Below are 21222 nucleotides of genomic sequence, written 5' to 3' on the forward strand. Positions count from 1 at the left end.
CAGGCCGCTTCTGCAACTTGAAAGTGTACTTTCCAATGGAAAAGAATTATAGGCATTCGTCTTCAAATGCATTTCCCTAATTATGATCTTTTTTATGTCTGCTTGTCAGATTTTTTACAGCTAGGCCGCGACTATATTTGACACAATTAGTGAAGTGAGAATTTCTTTCGAGGGCCTCATTAATTTGTATCAGCCCCCTAAATTCCTGAATTTCACCCCCTCCCCCTCATCCACATACCCGTCAGCTACTCAATCCTTTTTTTTTTTTTAATTCTCATGTCTACATTTTGTCCATATCCCACTTCATTTACACCCTATCCTGAGTGATACATTTTTTAATATGCACCTCGTGGTCTCCCCCCCCCCCTCCCTCTCTCTCTCTCTATACCATCCCCATATCTCTCTATCTATCTACCCCCCCCCCCCTCTCTCTCTCTCTCTCCCTTTCTCCCTGCATGACAATACAGAAATAAAATCATCATACAGCTCATACAGATTCTGTATAAACAATTTTATAAGGCATGATGCTCAAATAAACAAAAATATGAATGTTGAAATGATGTAAAGACTAATTTAAAAAAAACACAATGCACAGGAACAAAAGATTACTGATTCCATTACTGTGGAACCAAAAAAGAAATCCATAAATCATATTGGCTAAAATGAGCTCTGGTAGTTCAATAAAACCCCCAATTACTTTACATTATTTTTATTTTCATGTTAAAAAGTATATAGCTATTATCATAGGGCCTATAAACATAGTAAAACACATAGACAAGTCAAGCTTAGACAATGGGTAACTTGACAGTCTTAAGAAGTGAAATATAAATATATTTCCAGCATTTTTAAGAATTTGATTGGCATAAATATAGGCCTATAAGCAAAACTGGACAATAGAGGGGATCTCATTAATTTGACAGCAAAAATGTGTTACTCTCTTTAATTTTAAGAATCTATTATTCAGATGCCCCTCCTTTCACCTCAATTTGACAAAGTTATGGGGCATGTCCAGCCCAACAAAAGAACGATTTGAATAAAAATGAAGAAAATGAAACGAGCATAATGCTGATCGAGCTCATGAAAATCGGATGTACATAAGAAAGTTACGACATATTTAAGTTTCGCTTAATTTCACAAGTGTCGCTAAGGCGAGCACATAATACGCCCGCCTGTAACGCAGAAAATTGAGTTATTGGTCAAGCAAGAAAGGTGGAAGGTGGCGACTTCACCTTTGACCTTCTGACCTCAAATCAATAGAGGATCTATGCTAGCTAGTATCATACACACCAAATTATATGAGCCTAGGTTAAGTTCAACTAAAGTTTTCGCTTTAATAACAAGGACTTCAGAAGGGCAAGATGAAAACATGTCACTGTGATCTTGACCTTTGACCTTTTGATCTAAAAATCAATAGGCTTCCTGGGATCCATGCTAGTACCAGCATACACACCAATATGAGCCTAGGTTAAGTTAAACTAAAGTTATCGCATTTACAAGGACTTCAGAAGGGTAAGATGAAAACATGTCAGTGTGACCTTGACCTTTGACTTTTTGACCTCAAAATCTGGGATTCATGCTAGCATCATTCACACTTAAATTATATTAGCCTAGGTTAAGTTAAACTGAAGTTATCGCGTTTACAAGGACTTCGACAGGTTAAGATGAAAGCATGTCACTGTGACCTTGACCCTTTGACCTCAAAATCAATAGGCTTTCTGGGATTCATGCTAGCATCATACACACCAAATTATATGAGCCTAGGTTAAGTCAAACTGAAGTTATCGTGTTTACAAGGAAAAGATAACGGACGGACGGACAGACGGGCAGATGGACGGACAGACAGACAGACACCGAGCGTGATACCATAACACATAATTATCAGATTGAACGGAATGGACTGATTTTATATGAATTTGAACCACATTGATTGAAAGCACTGTCTTTGAATGATTTTTGTAATAAACAGTAGTCCATTCAATTGGGTTGGATTACTGGTGGAATTCAATTGGATGAAGATTGTTTTGATTAAACTACATTGATCACAATTAATCTGAATTAAACTGGATTAAATGGAAATGATTCAGTTTCTCGCAGACTTGATAGGCAGGGGTGGATATATAAGAATACATCATGGGGGGAGCTCATTCCTCTGCCTTTAAATGTTGATTCCATTGGACTGCATGAAAGTCACACATCATACACTAAAGGTCAAAGTTCAAAGGTGAGATTCTTGGACCGGTCTGATGTAGACGCAGCAGGCTGTTCCTTCAGCGTGGCTAGTGTCATAGTCATAGAAACACACACAGGATGTACCAGAACCTAACAAACAAACAAATAAACAAACATATATAACATAGACCTTCCAATTATATTCCTTCAATGTTTAAATATTTTCTGATTTATACGCGACTTAGTGTTCATTTATATACTTTATATTATTATTGTATGTACTGCCAGTGGAAAAGAACTTTCTATTTGTTTTAATATGGACCAATAAATTAATCTGAATCTGAAAACAAGTCTTTTAAACATATCCTGGTGGGTGTTTCATAAAGCTATTCATAAGTTACAGATGACTTCACGCACGACTTTAGGCATGATTTTGGAGATCCTTTCTTGAGAGTTAAATCAACACCAATGAAATTTAGATCATTTACCATAAATAAAGGGTCATAAGTCATTCCTTAAGTTATGCATATTATACTAAGTAAGTGTTATGGAATAGCCCACTTGTAAAAATAATGTATGTTCTCATCTGAATAAAGGAAGGCCTGTAAAAAAATAGTGAATTGTCATAAGCTAAAAGAGAACAGTGGTAATAACTCACAAAAGTATCCTAATCATTTCAAATAAAAGAAACATACAACTTGGACAAATAAACCTTTCATATATACCCCTTGCAAAAAAAAGAAAACATGTACAGCAAGTAAAAATAAAATAAGATACACCATTCAACCAAGCTAGAATTCCTCAGGCCAGCCATCATTTGCACCAACAAAGGCCCAAATATAGGCCAGAGATTTCGCTTTGAATAAACATATTCTATATATATATTAATTGAATGGTATATCTTGTTTTCTTTTTAAACGAAGAAAAATTTACAAAATGACCCAACAAATAATACCCCGCCAAACAAGTTAACAGAAAATACTCATTCTGGATAGGAAAACAAACATAAATATATAACAAAATAAGAGCAAAGGTGTATAATATCCAACAACATGAGAAGGGACAACATTAAACAGTTATGTTATATTGATGTAATTATGCTTTATGCATGCATTGGTTGATCCAACAAAGGCTGTTGAAATCTCAACCTAGTTAATACCATGGGCTGCAGAACCAGTGGAGGGGGGGTTGTTGGATGGGCTTCAGCCCCTCCCCCCCCCCCCTCTTTTTACCAAAACCATGTCCAAAAACATAAAAATTACCATCTGATTGTGATTTTTTGCATGGCCAGGCGCCCCCCCCCCCCCCTTGGCTCATCCCTCCCCCCACTTTCAAAACCGTTCCGCAGCCCCTAAATGCAGATTGCTTTTAGATTTTCTAAGCGCAAATTTGATATTTTATGAATATATAACATTTGCGCCTAAATAAAATCCTTCCCACAAAAAAAAATGATTGTTAGCAAGTGGTGCCAATTTGAAGACAGTAAATATGACGGTTACTTTAATCCATTTAAATAATCGTTAGTGAAATCACCAAACTACTGCCTAAACATTAATTTGTGTAAATTTTAGCACAGTTCAACAAATATAAAATAATTTGAACAGGTGGATCATTTACTATTATATAGAATTTGTATCCCATTGACTTTGTTTCATTCTGTATTTAAATTGATTTTATGAGTTGTTAATTCCATTCAATGCAACTTTTGAGCAGACATGTGGGTTGTTGTTTGTTTTAATAAAACTTTTTCAAACAAAACCAAATATGATATGAATTAATTATTGAATGAATTAGACAATAAACAAAAGGTGCATCTGAACGGTGAAACTTGTAAAATGTGTGTTTTAAATGTTAAATAAATGTACTTTGTGAACTTTACAAATAATTAAAAAAAATACTACAGTATTTCTGTCTCAGAGTGCAGTGAATGAGTTGGTACCTTCCAATCACAAATACAAATATCAAAATATTAACTTTAACTAGCATTGCATTGAATTAGGCTTAAACGTATAAAAGACAAAACGACACATTCATTCATTGAAAATCAATCATTTCAAATGATTTTTTTTTATTATTAGTTTCTAAAGTTAGATATCAGAGAACATCCATCCTCTTCAACAGAGTGATTATAATTTATAATTAAAGCAGTACATTTATAATAAATACATAATCTGTAATTGTGAAGTAACATTTTTCTTTACAAGTGCGATGTGCACGGAAGGTAATATTGGGCGTGTCCATAAACCTATGGTGGAGGGTATTAAAACACCCAATTTAAAAGGACATTGCGTTTATTCTATTTACATACACGTGTGGTGATTTTTTAATTCGTAAGAAAGGTACAGTCCCACAAATACATAAATATGTTTCAACTTATCTCAAGGGAGCTGTATTATTCTACAGTGGACAATGTTAGTAAAGGATGAATAAGAGATATAAGATGATACGAAAAGATAGAAGATAGGGGGGGTGGGAGAGGATGAGAGGAAGAGGGAGAGAGAGAAAAAGGGAAGGGAGACTATAACAAATATTCAAAGAGATAAGTACCGGTATGTAGTGACACGACATCTGCTCCAGTGACAATTGCTCCATGCTTAATATTATCTAAGATGTAGGGATAGGATTAGGGTTGCAATAGGGTTTCATGTTAGGTTTAGGGTTAGGTTTACGAGAGGGTATAGTGTTACTGTTAAACCCAGGGTCGAAGTTGGTCATTTGATTAGTGTGCGGAATTTAGAGCAGGGCAAATGTCCTGGAACAAAGAGGATAAGGAGAGAGAGGAGAGCGGGAGAGACTAAAACAAATATTTTAAAGAGATAAGTAGATGGGTAAGATCACGGGACACAGGAAACGAAAGCGGAATAGAGAAAGAAATAGAGTTTCAATGAAAAATGGAAATGTCTCATCATGCCTAGACAAGCAAATTCAATGATATGAGATACATGTCAAGTGAAGCAAACTAGAACTTGGGCCCAAATCGGTAACACAAAACAATTAAGTTTCCAACGTGAATTTGAATTGATTTTACAGCCAAATTCTCACTTTCTACAGGAATGTACACATTCTTGGTCAATTCATCTATAAAAAATGACATAATAATAAAAAAAGAGAATATTTTACACAATGCAGATCATGTAGAAGGTGAATTTGTAAAAAAAAAAAAAAAAACAGAAGAAATAAAAGTGATACTGTCCAGAATGTTACCTCTAGCCATAAATACATTATAAAGATCAATGAATAAAATGGGTGTTTTGAAATAAACATCACTTGTTTATATTGGATACAATGTAGCTTTACTAAAAAGAGGACAGATGCTTGTAACAAGTGAAATTCAAACTTCAGTGTGAATTTTCGTAAAACTTTTGGCCATCAAAATTAGACATCACCAGCTGCTTAGAGTACAGCTATATACTTTTGTGGGATATCAATACTACAGATAAGGGTTTTTCATTTGTAGTTCACATGGTCTCAGTAAGTCATTCTTAGTGCATGATACAAATACAATGTATTTCATTTATCCATTTAAGCTGTTACCACTACTGTATATCTAAACAATCACTCAAATATTTCATTGGAATCTAAAAGTTGAACAGCTCCCTCCAGTACACACATAATATCACCACCATCACACGACTTGAAATAACATTGCAAATTCAGAAAATTCTCAAAAAATATCACCAATACCTCGTCAAAATACACACAATATGGAAGCCTGTGTCGTTGGTTGTACTAAGAGAGTCAGAGACTCTCTTAAACTGCAAAACAGACAATTATTGTTGATAAGAATATTGACATGATAAAAAAACACAAAATAGTGAGGTAATCTCTAGTTGTGATAAAGAGAAAACATTGGCGCCGAATCAAAGTGGATGAAATATAACTTTAAATAAGATAAATGAATTCAGGGGCCCGTAACACAAAGCTTAGCAATGATCATAGAAAATTTTTCTACGATTGATTGCATTGACTACAATGTACAATCAATCGTAAAAATCAAGCATACGATTAATCGCTAACCTTTGTGTTACGGGCCCTAGGAGATCAGACAAATATGTTTCCAGCATATGTTTGCGATGTACGTTATGCAAACCAAGTTGTACCTAAAGCAATATCAGATTTTGAATCAAAACCAGCAGCACAATTTCAGTTTCATTCCATTATTTCTTACATAAGATGAGCTTAACTTCCTAAAATTTCCTTTATCTTTACCACAGCTAAAGATTAACTTCAATTCATAAAATGCTCTGCGAAGGCCAAATACACCGATGTATCACATACAAAATATATTAACGGTGAGTGAAGTATACAAATTTGGTGGTTGACAAAAATTGTTCGTACTCAGAAAAAGTCATCCCAACATCATATTTAACAAGTATAACAACATGAACCTTCCACAACCACAGATTTTATATTTTGACACTTACAAGTACATCTGATTATGGTTTAATTTTGTCATATTTCAAGATAATAGAAAAGGTGATATACAACTGTTTTGTCATTACATATATTACATAATAGTTTTCACACATGATGACCTAATATTCAACATTACACAGAAGTTTCTATCTAAATGTTCATCGAGTTTAGTATAATTTGTGTTAGACGACCACAGAGTGGTCTCTTTGGAATCAATCCTTTCATTGTTTTAGAATCATGATCCTAAAATAGCTAAAACTTTCATTTTCTTCATTTGGCAACAATCTAAGCCATGGAAGTGCAAAAATCTGATAAAATAAAATCACCACGGCAAAATATTATATAGTGCAATTGATTAAAATTGATGTAAACTATGGAAAGCCATATTTCATTATCTAGAATAATGCATACTCATCCACGGGTAATCAAGTTGATTGTTCAGCATGATCCTTCTTTAAAGGTCAAGTCCACCTCAGAAAAATGTTGATTTGAATCAATACAGAAAAATCAGACAAGCATAATGCTGAAAATTTCATCAAAATCGGATGTAAAATATCAAAGTTATGACATTTTGAAGTTTCACTTATTTTTCACAAAACAGTTATATGTACAACTCGATAACATGCAAATGAGAGTCGATGATGTCCCTCACTCACTATTTCTTTTGTTTTTTCTTGTTTAAGATATATAATATTTCAATATAAACAGATTTGACAATAAGGACCAACTTGACTGAACCATGAAATGTTAATCAATTGTCATTCCACATGTTCAGGGAGAAATAAAACTTTGATTCACAGGACGATGAAGAGAAAAGTAGAATATTTCATATAATAAAATACAAAAGAAATAGTGAGTGATGTCATCAGTTTCCTCATTTGCATACTGACTGGGATTTGCTTAATATAACTGTTTTGTGAAATTAAGCGAAACTTAAAAATGTCATAACTTTCTTATTCTCCATCCGATTTTGATGAAATTTTCAGTGTTATGCTTGTTGGATTTTTCTCTTTTTATTCAAATCAATTTTTCGTTGGGGTGGACTTGTCCTTTAACAAAGGAACAGAGTATATGCCTTCTAGATGGCATCATTGGCTTGCCATAGATCAGATTGATTTTAAACAATTGCACATTTTATATGAATGTTTAAAAAACGCAACATTTCATAAGCCGTTCCTAACCAAAATAGGGCAGTGAGATGGATTCAGAAAACAAAGAACGAACAAAGTTTGACGTCTTTACTACCAGTGACAATGAAGGCTTGTTTCATATAAATTAACTGTTAGAGCACAAGAACTTTCCTAAAAATTCAAAACAAGGCTTTATAAAAGCAGCATGGAATTTCCTGCATGTACTCTCGAGTGCATAAAATATAAAATAACATCTTAGGCGTGAATGTAGTCATAGACATGTAATTTTACACAATCATTTTTTTTTCTAAACCACACTGTACAATTATATTACAAACACACACATATTATATACAAATAGAGTTACAACTGGCTCTAAAACTACACAGCAATTAGCTAAATTTTACACACACTATATACACACAGAATTTACATGGTATTATAAACAAACTTAAGAATATAAAGCATGAGAGATGGTTACCGTGATTTGCTAAATAAAAAATATTATTACGTCACTATACGTTGATCAGCTCCAGTAATTTGGGTAGAGGATAGTTCGAGTGTGAAATTCATCTTCAAATCTAAAAAGCGGTATCAATTATATGATTGGAAGTATCTTTGATACTTGATGTCAGTTCAAGTAGATAAAATGAGCAATAATTTTAAGAATAAAGTCTTCAAAATTACGCTGAACTGCAATCATACCATCACAGTATAAACTTCTTACAATGTTTGAGCCAGGCAAATGGTGTAATATAATGAAAACTAACTGAAAATAGGGATAATGCTTAATTTACGTTTATTCAAAGACACAAACACTTTACTGAACGATTACATTCTTTTCAGACTTATTTGAAATGGGATGTTTACTAATTTTGCCAAATTGTTTCAGAATTCACTATTATACCGCAATAGGAATGTATCCTTAACTTATTTCTTGAAATAATGAATGCTACCTTTAACACATTGCCTACTGCAACCTATGGGCCGTGGACAAAGCCTCTGGGACTCTACAAACTTCAGTAGTGAAGAGTTGCATTAAATTCAAATTTCTATACCATAAATTCTATTGTAGTCTACATGTACATGTATTTCCCAGAAATACTTCCAACTTTGTCAGATAAAGAGATGAATATGACACATTTATGAACTAATTTATAAGCTAATATTCAAGATTTTGCATAAATTAAAAAAACATTAATTCATTTTTGCACATTATGTTACCTTTTCATTCACTTTGTTCAGGAATCTATGAGAAGTGCACGTTTTTGCTGTTAACAAAAGTCCTAAAATTACCCAAAATAAACACAATCGCAAAATCTTGAGCATATACTTGTGCAGTATCCTCCACCTAAATGTACTAAAATTGAACTTTAAAGATATAAAATGTCTCCACATAAAAAAATCAATGGGGTTGAATATTGAGCTGTAACACAAAACTCACATTACTTCATGATTTTACAAAACAAATCGTAAAGTGCATTGAACAGATTGCCTCATGAAAGTGATATTACATAAAATAAACAGGAGTTCATTCTTGTGTGAAATATCGGAATTTGAATAAATATCAATAATGTAGTACAACATGATTGAAACAATTATTTTTTGGTCCTATTTCCGCTGAAATTTACATGTTAAAGACAACAGGGAATAGCGATTGTGTATTTTTGGTTCATTATTTGAATAAAAATGATTTCACATAGAAAATTAAGAAGAGGACAAAGGTTTATAAAATTCAATCATTTAAAAAATTATCAGCAAGTACACACACAACACCATATATTCACCTCTTAAATTTTTTGTCAAATACATTTCTAAAAAATATTTAAATTAAAAAACAAACCTATATGAAAATATTTGTCAAGGAATGACTCATTCTGGTAGGCTACCATTGACAAAAGGGTGGTGTTTGATCTTTCCTTTACTATTCCATAATAACATGCTTTTCAGTCACGATATTTCACGTATTCTCTTAATATTGGGGGATATACTGACTATCCATTCAGTTTTGAATAGGATTCATATTGCTATTTCAATGCTCTTGGATAATAATCAAGTCCATATTGAAAATCATTATTCTAAAAGAGGATTGCAGCATTTCAAGTATTTATCTTCTTTTTATCCAGTTCTAAAATATTTAATAATAATCATAATAATATGCAACATTTTTTTATCGCTTTAGAATGTTTCCAAGCACTGCATACTATTACCCCACAATTAGCAGGCGACCCTGATCGGGTGTTTGAGTATTCAAGGAATTCCTTCCGACCGGGTATCCATTTACTACACATGGATGGAGAATGGCAAATGTAGATAAACGCCTTGCCAAAAATCACAAGTGCCATGGTGAGATTAAAAGCCTGGGCAGCATTATATCAACATTTTTGTCTGACAATTTGTAGGATCTGACAACTTTCCTTGTGTCTGATTGGCTGAGAGTTACCGTTACTATGGTAACAGTCAGATAAAACGTCCGACAAGTCCTTTCATGAAACGCTCCCTTGGTCCTTGAGGTTCAAAGTCCAGACGACTATTCACTGAGCTTGAGCAGTTTCGTGAAGTAAAGTAAACATGGAAAAAAAAAGGATCCGACGTACCAAAAGTCTGAATATTCCATGGAATTGCCCTCCAGTGAATTACGATTGTATTCCTTTGATTTGTATATATATCAGTTTTTCACCGATAAAAATTTTTGACATTCAACAGATAGGGCCTTTCATTGTCTGCCATATACATGTATCCCCACAAAAGTAGAATTATGACCAATGAATAATGCCAAAGTTGGGTACATATTTGGTGAGCAATACTGGACGGATACAAGAACAGCCTCTGTGTCTTTGCTCGTTCCTACACACTGAATGTCCAAGTATCAGCAATTCATATGATATACACGTAATATGACTTAAGCAATAACTGCACACACTTTTCTGAATATGTGGGACTACATACTCATCACTGCAGTCAAAACTATGTAGACTCAGAGTAGGTTAAATTCTCAAAGAAACAAAACGATATTAAATGCTGCTAATATGCACAGGCACAAACCCAATGTACAATGAAAGGTGATGTACAGATTAAACATGATCAATGGTTCATTTAAAATGTGACAGTATAAAATCATTCAATATTTTTTAATCTAAGCGCCTAACTAATGCGTGAGCATGTCCAATTCATTTATTAATTTTGATTCTTTCAACCTTTTCAATTCCAACATAAATTCATGGATATCAAATAAGAGACCACTACAGTCAAACCGTAATTAATCATATGGCAAGGGGGCTGTTTAAATTGAAATTGCTTAATTTAAACAAAAATAAACATTACATAAGTCATCATCAAGGAATTCATTTATACACATCAATACATCGAGAGATAATTAGTGAGATGAAAACATTAGATTTCAAAGACGAACAAATACTATCAGTTTGTGAGAGATGAACACACATGCCCGTATTCTGAAGTCCCGTTTAACTTTAAAAAGCTATATTGTCTTAACTCTGAGGTAAAATTATGAGAAGCTAAAAGAGTCCAAATTTTGTAAACATTGCATTTTTTAATTTCAGTGCACTTGTTCTGCATGCTTGAATGTTGAAGGAACTATTCTTCCTTGACAGGAACAAACGATTTGATAGCCGCTAAATTGAGCATGTATTACTAGAGTTAGAGATTTGATCCACAATTGGCCATCAAAAGTTAAATACCAGAATTTAAATCGAACCTCAGAATAATCAGAATAAGGGCTAGAGCATTTCCATTTAGTCTTAGACAAACACTGGTGGGTTCCATAAACAGCTCCAATCACTGGGACACACACATGTACACACACACTCACACACACACGAATGGACTATTAATCACAGAACCTGACAAACACGATTCCCTATACCATCACTGAGACATTGAAAGTATGAATTAGGCCCCATTCACACTCGATGAATAAATCACCTCAATTAATATCAATATTCATTCATGATATCAACCATCCTATGTTGAGGAGGAGCTGCAAGTGCATGAAGAACCAATATATCCATTCAGTGTTAATCCTCTTGATGGAAGGGTTTATAATGGGCTAATCCCCTTCCCCCTATGCAAGACAAAATGGCATGGGCATCGAGGTCTTTATGGCCATTTTCATACCATGAAACGCCTTGTGGTCTATTCCCACTCACAATTTAACCCATAATCATTTTAACAGTTTGAGGTGGTTTATCCATGCAGTGTGAATGGGGCTAGTATAAATGATGGACGTGCTAGACAAGGTGTTCATTTATCATCTTCTGCACCCTTTTCCCACGGTGGTATGGTTCGCTGCTCTTCGATGCGCTTGGACTGGATGCGCTGGATCAGGCTGAAGAAGTCCTCGTCTGGGACGGTGGGGGCGGGGACCTGTATGGGTAACGTGCTGCGTTGGTCCTCTATCCTGGCCCCCTATGGGATAGATTGGGAGGAAAAGGTTACATAAAGTTTTTTTATGAGGCATTGATTATCTACTAGTAGTCGCCTATTCAATGGCGCACAATCTATTACCCCGGCTTTCGTTCTAGCTGCTAAAGGCGCTTTGTGCATTCAAGGAACTAATCTTGCCAGGTACCCACTGACCTCACCTGGGTTGGAGGAACACAATGTGGATCAATTTCTTGCTGAATGAAATTACGCCATGGCTGAGATTCGAACCGAAGACCCTCGGTTTCAAAGTCCAGAGACGAATCCATTGCGCCAAAATGCTCCAAATTGTATACAAAAAGATGACTGTAAGCTACAGGGAGTATGAGCAGTTATAAACTCTACTTCTTCTTCCTCCTCTTTCTCTCCATCATCTGTCTTCATCTCCATCTCCCCCCCCCCCCGGTCCTCTTTTATTCCCTCCTCTTCCACCCCATGATCCAGGCATTTAGTTCGCCTGCATAACATGGTAAATTATTACGTTCAAATATGTTGGGTGCCTGCCTGACAAAAAGCAAAGGACCCCTTTTTATAGTCTTTGGTATGACTAAAGCCTGGGACTGAACTAACAACCTCCAATTCATGAGGCAGTTGCCCTACCACTGAGCCACCATGCCAAGTTAGGCAACCTGATTCAGCTCTCAGCGTGAACATCAGCATCCAACTAGAAAACCCCCAACATGTACTGCCACCATACCTGACATCTGATGATCATCTCAAAGAAATCATCATCTGGTTCAGCTCGATCTCCTTTGGCTAATAGCTTCCCTACAACGTCTTCATTGGCCCTCAGACCCGGTAGCCCTGGTAACCGTTGGGCGGAGAATGCCCTCTGCTCGTTGAGACGGCTACCCTGGAGTTTGGCGATCTCGTCTAAGAGTTCTTCCTTTTCGGGTAATCCTACATGAAATGGATGATAGGTCAGAGTAAATGAACTCTGAGTACATGCTCAAACTTGGCAATCTGAGGGTAGAAAAAATTACCTCAACATCACCTTAATTTGTATAATTATCATCATTATCATTTTCATTATTACTGCTATCAGCATCATCATTATCATCAACCTCATCAGCATCATTATCATACCTTCCAACATTTAGAAATGCAAAATCTTGACAACCAATGGACGAGGGTCCAAGGGACCAACTAAGCCCCTGGCAGGTTCCAGGGGCAGAGCCCATGCAGGGGTCAAGAAGGCAGTGCCCCCTGAAGCTCTTGGATTTTACCAGCTTTATTCCTAAAGCGACTGGGCGAATTAAGATGTATTGAGAACTGGGGAAATGAATGGGTCTATGGCAACTTTTCCCATATATTTTTTTCTTACATGAAATTTCAGAAATCGAGACGTCCTGATCTTGGACCATTTTGAAAGCTGAAAATAGGGACAATCCTGATAAAATCAGGACAGTTCGGCAGGTCTGCATTACCATCATCATCACAATCTTTGCCATCATCATTATCAAGTCACCAGCATATTCACAATCATTATTATTTTTCAAACAGAATTGAGAAAATACAGCGTATTTAAAGAATTCTAAGTGGTTTCTGTGCATTGCCTCACACACCAATCAACAAATTGGAATTCGAGGACCAGTGAACGATGAGACAATCCAAGATATACTGTAGCATCCATCCCTTAATGGACTTACCAATTAAAAATGGCCGCCCAGTTACACATAGGATGCCGTTACCTTGAAGGATTATTCAAACAAACTTTTTAATAAAGCTTCCACTATAATTGAAATTAATCATTCATACTTGGCACCACAAATCATCACTTTACGTTAGCAAACATAATCTTTTGAACTTTTCTCCAAAGTTGCACGGACAAACTAATGACATTAACTTGTGAATATTTTGATTGATTTACTATTTAGCAGCATGGAGATAAACATTAATGTTGTCTGTATTGTAAAAAAAAAATCATCATTCTCTCACCATTTCCCTCCTCGTCTGCTAGCTTCTTCTGTAGTCTGCCAAACGAGCATCTTTGCTCATCCATTCTATTGCTCTGGAAACGACTGAGGGCCTCAAAGAAGTTATCGGCATCATCTAGCATCTGTGTGGGTTCACCTCCCTAGATTGGCAACCAAAGAAAATGTTTGGATCTTCAACAGTTAAAAAGTCAGAAAAAAAATGTTTGTTCGAGAAAATTGGCAACCGATGGGAAAAAATGATAATAATAATGAATAATAATAATGATAATAATAAAACTATAATCAATATTGATAATAATAATGATAATAACGAATAATTATAATTACAATAAATTATATTTAAAAAATATTGCATATATGGTGTTGATCCCTAAATTGGAAATCAAGGGAATTCTTTAAACCACAAATTGTTATGAATTATGCAAAAATATTGACAAACATGTTTTTAATGATTGCCATCATATTTGGAGTTATAATCAGTATTCATAAATTTTAATGGGTGAAGTATAGTACACTTTCTCATCTTGTAAATAATTTCTCCTCAAACACAAAAAGTTAAGGCATTAAAAAATATTGAATAGATAAACCAAATTAGCATTCATGATCTGAAACCATTCTACCACGAGTAATAGATATTGAAATTTATGTACAGTTTTAAGAAAATATAATGCTACATGTACATTGTCAGTTGCTTTTTTATATCTGCTCACTTCTTGTTATTTCGACATTTAATCTAACGTTGCATGCATAGAAAATGTAAAATATTGGATATTTTTGAAAAAGCTTTGCTTTTAATGATAAAGTTACAATTCTTGAGTATTCCAAAGTGAAGAGATAAACATGTGATAGCCAGGCCTGTGATAGCTGTCACCATGGCAAAAATAATTAGAATTAAATCTTAAAACCACACTGTTGAAAATCATTCCAGGTTTAATATAATAGGTTAAAGTTGACAACTGTTTAATATCTTGCATAAAAATATTAAAGACATAATACATCAGCCATGCCATTAATTGATTATTATCAGACTTCTAACCTTATATTTTACAATCATTCATCAATACATAATGGAAATATTCAAAAAAAACATACAAATTACCTTAATACCCCAATAGAAATTGCTAATTCATTTCAATATTCTAATCAAGAATAATAAAAAAAAAAGTCATTTTAACCCCAATACAAAACCTATGATTTCATGACAAACCATTTTTTTTTTGGTTGTTTAACTGACCATTCAAAATGTATTCATACTTTTGAAAATCTTGGTTTTTACTTTTTAATAAGGTTTATAAGGTCCCATAACGGATATTTAGATAAATCTTAATCTTTTTAGCATTCCACACATTCCACATTATCAGTTTATGTAACATAGGATAAATGGATTATCATACAACTCAATATTCTGCATACAAATGTTTTCATTATTATTTTATAATAATAGTAATATATAAATTCATAGAGCGCAGAAACTGGAATTTGTAACAATCCACTCAGCATGAGTTATAAACTTTACATTTTGGGGTTCACCTTCATGTAAAAAAACAATGGCTGTACACAGATGTGGAAACTACATGTCTTGCAGCCGAGAAATGAAAATACTTTCTAAAACAGAATGAGTAAATCCAGCTGTTAAATGTAAAACAAATAGGACCAACCCATGCAAAAAAAAATGCACAATCAAAGCATGCAAACAAATGCAAAGTCAAAGCATGCATTACACACTGTACGGGAAAAACAGAATATGATATTAAAGTTTTGATTCTTGAAGAGATCCAAATGATTTCTTGATTGCAACCCAGTGTTAATCATTGGTTAGAAGTTATATATTACCTGTATCATTGTTAATTGTTTTAATAGATGTTAAGAATAACAAATTGGTAGTGGGGTTAAGCAATACAAATTTCAGAGGTGTTGTCTACCTTCCGTGCTGAGGTCTGTGTTTTAGCTTTGGACGGGGCGGGCGCACTATTCTTGGCACTGCTAACTGGCTCCTTGGAATGCTTAAGGCTCTGCTTATCTTTGGATTCTCCGCCATTCTTTAATTTGATCTTACTCCCCGGCCTAATTTTCCTTTTGGGGACTTGGTTGATTTCTGCTTTCTGGGTGTGGGGAGATTGGGAGGATTTGTTTCATGTTACAAGTGAAAACGGTGAACAGGATTTCTCCGTGGTGAAGGAAAGTGAAAATGACTTTATTTTTTGTGTAAACTGAACCACAGTTTCAGTTGATTCATGGTTTACAGTCTACATGAATGAATGAATGAATGAATGAATGAATGAATGAATGAATGAAAATGCAAATGACTAATTGACTCCTTGGTCCCTCATAATTTAAGACAACACATTATCTTGAGAGTTGTGTAAAGGTAATTAAACATTCATAAGAGCGAGAAGGTGAAAGAAAGAGAGAGATAGAGAGAGAGAAACAAGTGTGATTATGAGAGTACACAGGGATACCGTGAGGAGGAAAAGGAAAAAAGAGCAAGAGCTAGGGAGAGAGAGAAGAGAGAAGAGGAGAAAGATAGATGAACAGAGAGTGTGTGCGAGAATAAGTTAAAGAGAACAAAAGATGTACATATGTACAAACATTAAACTCACAAAAGTGAATGGGGGCTTGTAAATTACATACAGTACAGTGTACATGTACTTGAAAATATCAAAGATAAAACAATACAATCGCTAAGAAAATTACTTTGTGTGATTGAAAATATTTCAAAGGCACATGAGAAAAGTGAAGTTGGAATATAAGCATGACTAATTGACAAAAATATCAAATTACACAATACATGAATCTACATGTAGATGAAAAAGAATAAGACAATGAGATTGAGATAAATGAAATTTGTAAAAACAGAAATTTTTTAATGAATTACATCTTCCAAGTTTGTGAAGATTGAGGTGAATAAATATTGGAATAAACAGTAGAATATCAATAAATTTTTCAATAATTTTTTCAATAAATCTTCATTTTCGACACTTTTCCCGTTATATGTCCTGGAAATGGTCATTAAATCTGAAATAAACAATATGATCAGACAACTTCTTTGCAGTATATTCAAGGCTACTACCTATTAATAGGAAAAAGCACATATCTCAAGATTTATTTTGACGAAGTTATATTATTTTCGGACTTGTATTGAGATAAAACTTTGTTGTTTTCTCAAATAGCCTTGTACAAATATACATAAAAAAATTATGCATTGTCCACATAATTCTTTAAATTTGTTAATTCTTTTAATTTTAGTACAGGTATGACCCGTAATAACATCCAAAATCTCTGAGCTGCTTGCCTAAGCTTTTGCAGGGAAAATATAGTGAAAATTTTTATTCTTTTGAGATATCCAGTCACATTATATCTTTGAAGAAAACTTATGAAATGGTACAATGAAGAGCTCTAACAATTTTTAAAAATTGAATGCATAAATTTTAACAATCATTTAAAAACAAATATTTCATATGCTTCAAAATTACAATTAAAAAGAAAGTTATGGTGGCTTAAAAACTCTTTATCAAAGAAGAAAAAGCAGGGAGAAATGTTTGCATCGGGCTGCATGCAAAACTAAAATGAACATGACAAATGTATATTATATGCACAGATATACATGTATTTACTAACACAACAATTGTACTTTTAACTCTAATTCTAATTAAAACTAACAAATTCTTCTTTTTTGTAGTATGGTCTAAGTACAGACATAAAAGAGCAATTCCATTAAATCATGAACCTTTTTGTGCATCCAACCCTTACTATTATCCATTCTTAATTCACTTTATGAGCTTTTTCAGCCGTGATAATATTAGAGCATTAAAACTTTTCACATGAACTAGAAAAACAGACAAAATAATTTCAGATCGAAGCTATAAGCCTACATGTATATAAAGTGCTTGATGAACAAATTTCATGGAATTGCCCAAATCAAATCAACCAAAATACACAAATTCAATGGCATAGAAAAGTACACTGAATGAAAATACAACAACTGTCACTAAAAACAATGATAAGAGATGTCGGTGTAATACTATTAAATACCTTTTCAGGCGTCATAGCAACAAGTTCTAAATTCTCCATACTTCTCCTTCTTCGGGGTCTAGCACCTGAAAAGGGGAAGAGCATGAAGTGTCAGACAAATTTTTTTTTTATGAGTATGATTATGAAATCTTACATCAGTTTTTAAATTCTTTAGCAAGAAATGTATCCATATTTTGCTAACTGAATGCATTGCTGTTGTCATGGAGAGGGGTTTGTATGTGTAATAATAATAACATTGGATTTCTTCTGTGGTAAATCAGATATATTCATCAGCATATATATTGCATGAGATATGACATCAATATAACACTTGAGTTCATCCAATATTGCATAAGTATAGTTGATGTTATTTGTGCACCACATTGTATCTGTGCATATGTACAATATATCTCTGCACAGCATTGTACATGGGTACATTGAACTTGAAATTAATAGGGATAAGATACATCAAAATGATTAGATCAAATAACACAAGAATAAGTATCAATTCATTAGTGACTCCCAATCAAATAGTTACTGAGATTATCAAAGCAGACAATCTAAACTGGGTTCCAAAAGAAACTTACCAGACTTCACAAGAGCACCACACAAATTCCACTGAGTCAAAATGAACAAAATTTTAACAGAGGCTAGCCTCAATAATCTTTACTAAGCACATGTCAATAATCAAGAGATTGGTTTAATCACAAAGAGGCTGTATCCCCTCAAATGAATTGGTTCCGGAATCCAAAGTCACAAAATGGCAAAAGAAAGACCAATGAAAATGAGATGGGATTGAACAAACTCACCAGTTTACTAATGTTCACAGTATGACTATCGGCATGTTTCATTGATTGCCTCAATAACTAAGAAGTTTACAGGAAGTTAAAATTAACATTTTAAACACACCTATTGAAGACAAAGAAGCATAATGCATGAATGGACTCAATAGCAGTCAAGCAAAGAATGACCATTTGGTTTAATCCAATCTCATTTTCATTGGCCTTTATTTTGCCATTTCCTGACTTTGGATTCCGGAACCAATTGATTTGAGGGGCTACAGCCTCTTTGTTATTATTGAACCAATCTCTTCATTTTTGACATGTGCTTAGTAAAGATTATTGAAGCTAGCATGTGTCAAAATTTTGTTCATTTGGACGGAGTGGAATTTGTGTAGTGCTCTTGTGAAGTTTGATAAGTTTCTTTTGGAACCCCGTTTAGATTAAAAAGGGATGCAATTGATCAAATCACACTCACACTCCACTCAACTATGGAAAGCTAGCGGAAACCATCAACTAATCTGCATTTACTTTTCTTAATAAAATGCCATCTAAATGTGACAATTACTTGTGCATTGTCATTGTTTGGTCCATCACCATGATCTTAATGCTACCTAGTATGTCATTGAACAGGCAAGTAGATAATAGTTGCCTCAACAATGCTATATACTATTATTATTATTATTCTAAGTGGATAAGTATATACACCAATAGACAAATTATTATGAAGCAGCTGGCTTTCCATAGTAGAGATTGGTGGGATCAATCACACTTCTTTGTGAGATAGGGCTATGGATTACTCAACGATTATAGAATCATACCTTTAGTTTCTTGTAATGGGGTTTGAACAGTTGTACTGACATCACTGCAAATGACGAATACAAATAAAACAAAAACATGTTACTTGCAATATATTTCCACGGTTTAGAAACAAATATCAATAGATCATTTTGGGGAAAACCCCACCGTATCCTGAAACGTTGGCTACCAAAACCCTTAATTTCAAATTTCTCTGAACCAGAAATCCCACCTCAACCCTAAACCTACCCTTATGCCTTCAGAGACATTGCCCCGGAGTCACAAAGGTTTTGAAAACCATCGGTTGAATCCATGGTTTATGCGGATTTCCTATTTTGAATTACGCTTATTTACTGCATATGTTAGAAAAATGTCCAATGCTGATGCGTGCTTTTGTCAGTGTACCAAAATTATGCCCGCTGCTTTCATTAAGTACGCTATTTCATTCATGAGTCCACTGTTTTGAATTAATGAGTCCACTCTTCAAACAGTGGACTCATGAATAAGATAGCGTGCTTTACCCATGGCAACAGGCATAAATTGGACAAAAGCATGCATTACCATTGGACATTTTATTTTTCGATATACGCGGTAAATTAAGCGCAATTCATACATGAAATCTGCATAAACCATGGGTTCAACCGATGGTTTTTAAAAAGACCTTTGTGAATTCGGGCCAAAAAGGCAGGACTACTTGATGCAGAACAAATCACTGATAGTATCTGTCACTACTGTTGCCAGCATTGGTTGGAAGCTCCCACCACTCAAAATCTATGACCAGGGCGCCGTAACACAAAGGTTAGCGATTAATCGCTAAATGAAATGACCAATCAAGATCATCGTTGCATGCGCATTTTGCTCAGTAGACTGGCTAGGAACCAATCAGAATTGCTCTGTCAAATTAGTGATTAATCGCTAACCTTTGTGTTACGGGACCCAGGTGGGTGTTTCATATAGTTGTTCATGAGTTCCCAGCGACTTTATGAACGACTGGTGATCCTTTCTTGTGGTGAATGATATACCGCAAATTTGCACTGGTGTTGATTTAGCTTCTGAGAAAGGATCACTAGTTGTTCATAAAGTCACTCATTACGTACAAACACCTTGGTGAATCCTCCACCAGCACTGAATGCAATATCATGCCCACCCGTCCAGCACTATTTACTCCACTGACACAGAAAATAGTATGAAACCGACATTTTCAATGTTTTTTTCGTCCCCCTGAACCCCCATAGCAAAGGTGACAGGTGATAATTTTACATCACTAAATATTCCCTAGTGACAACCCTGATTCCGAATACTATGTTATTTCAAACAAACTCAAGACATTAAATAAAACATCCAATGCCAGAGCTTTTGGTAAAATGCTTTGGGATTTGGTTCTAGGGAGATACATCAAATAGGGCAAAATAGATGGAAAGGGGTTAGGGTAATTTCTGTAAGTGCATGGTAAATCTGACTAAACCTGTAAAATTGGGAACTTACTTGGATTTTAACCCTGGGATACAACTACTACTTTATGGTGATGTTTTTTTATTT

At 34.4% G+C, this 21222-nt stretch overlaps 1 protein-coding gene across 3 annotated transcripts in view; it reads right to left on the reverse strand.

Moving 5' to 3' along the window:
- Positions 1-496: 496 nt before the first annotated feature.
- LOC129277312 (G-protein-signaling modulator 2-like) overlaps positions 497-21222 on the reverse strand; it is a 78925-nt gene continuing 58199 nt past the window's right edge. The window contains exons 10-16 of one of the 3 annotated variants that reach the window (XM_064109967.1): positions 19707-19750; positions 18128-18192; positions 16018-16197; positions 14097-14235; positions 12856-13058; positions 11999-12143; positions 497-2319 (exon numbers count right to left, since the gene is read on the reverse strand). In XM_064109967.1, the coding sequence (XP_063966037.1) occupies positions 2216-2319; positions 11999-12143; positions 12856-13058; positions 14097-14235; positions 16018-16197; positions 18128-18192; positions 19707-19750 (880 nt within the window). In that variant the 3' untranslated portion in view covers positions 497-2215. Of the gene's footprint in view, positions 2320-4202; positions 8585-8715; positions 12144-12855; positions 13059-14096; positions 14236-16017; positions 16198-18127; positions 18193-19706; positions 19751-21222 lie in introns of those variants that run through there. The other 2 variants (XR_010295781.1, XM_064109968.1) reach the window with 2 other exon arrangements.

This window comes from Lytechinus pictus, chromosome 15 (assembly GCF_037042905.1).
Source record: "Lytechinus pictus isolate F3 Inbred chromosome 15, Lp3.0, whole genome shotgun sequence".
NCBI classification, from domain to species: Eukaryota; Metazoa; Echinodermata; class Echinoidea; order Temnopleuroida; family Toxopneustidae; genus Lytechinus; species Lytechinus pictus.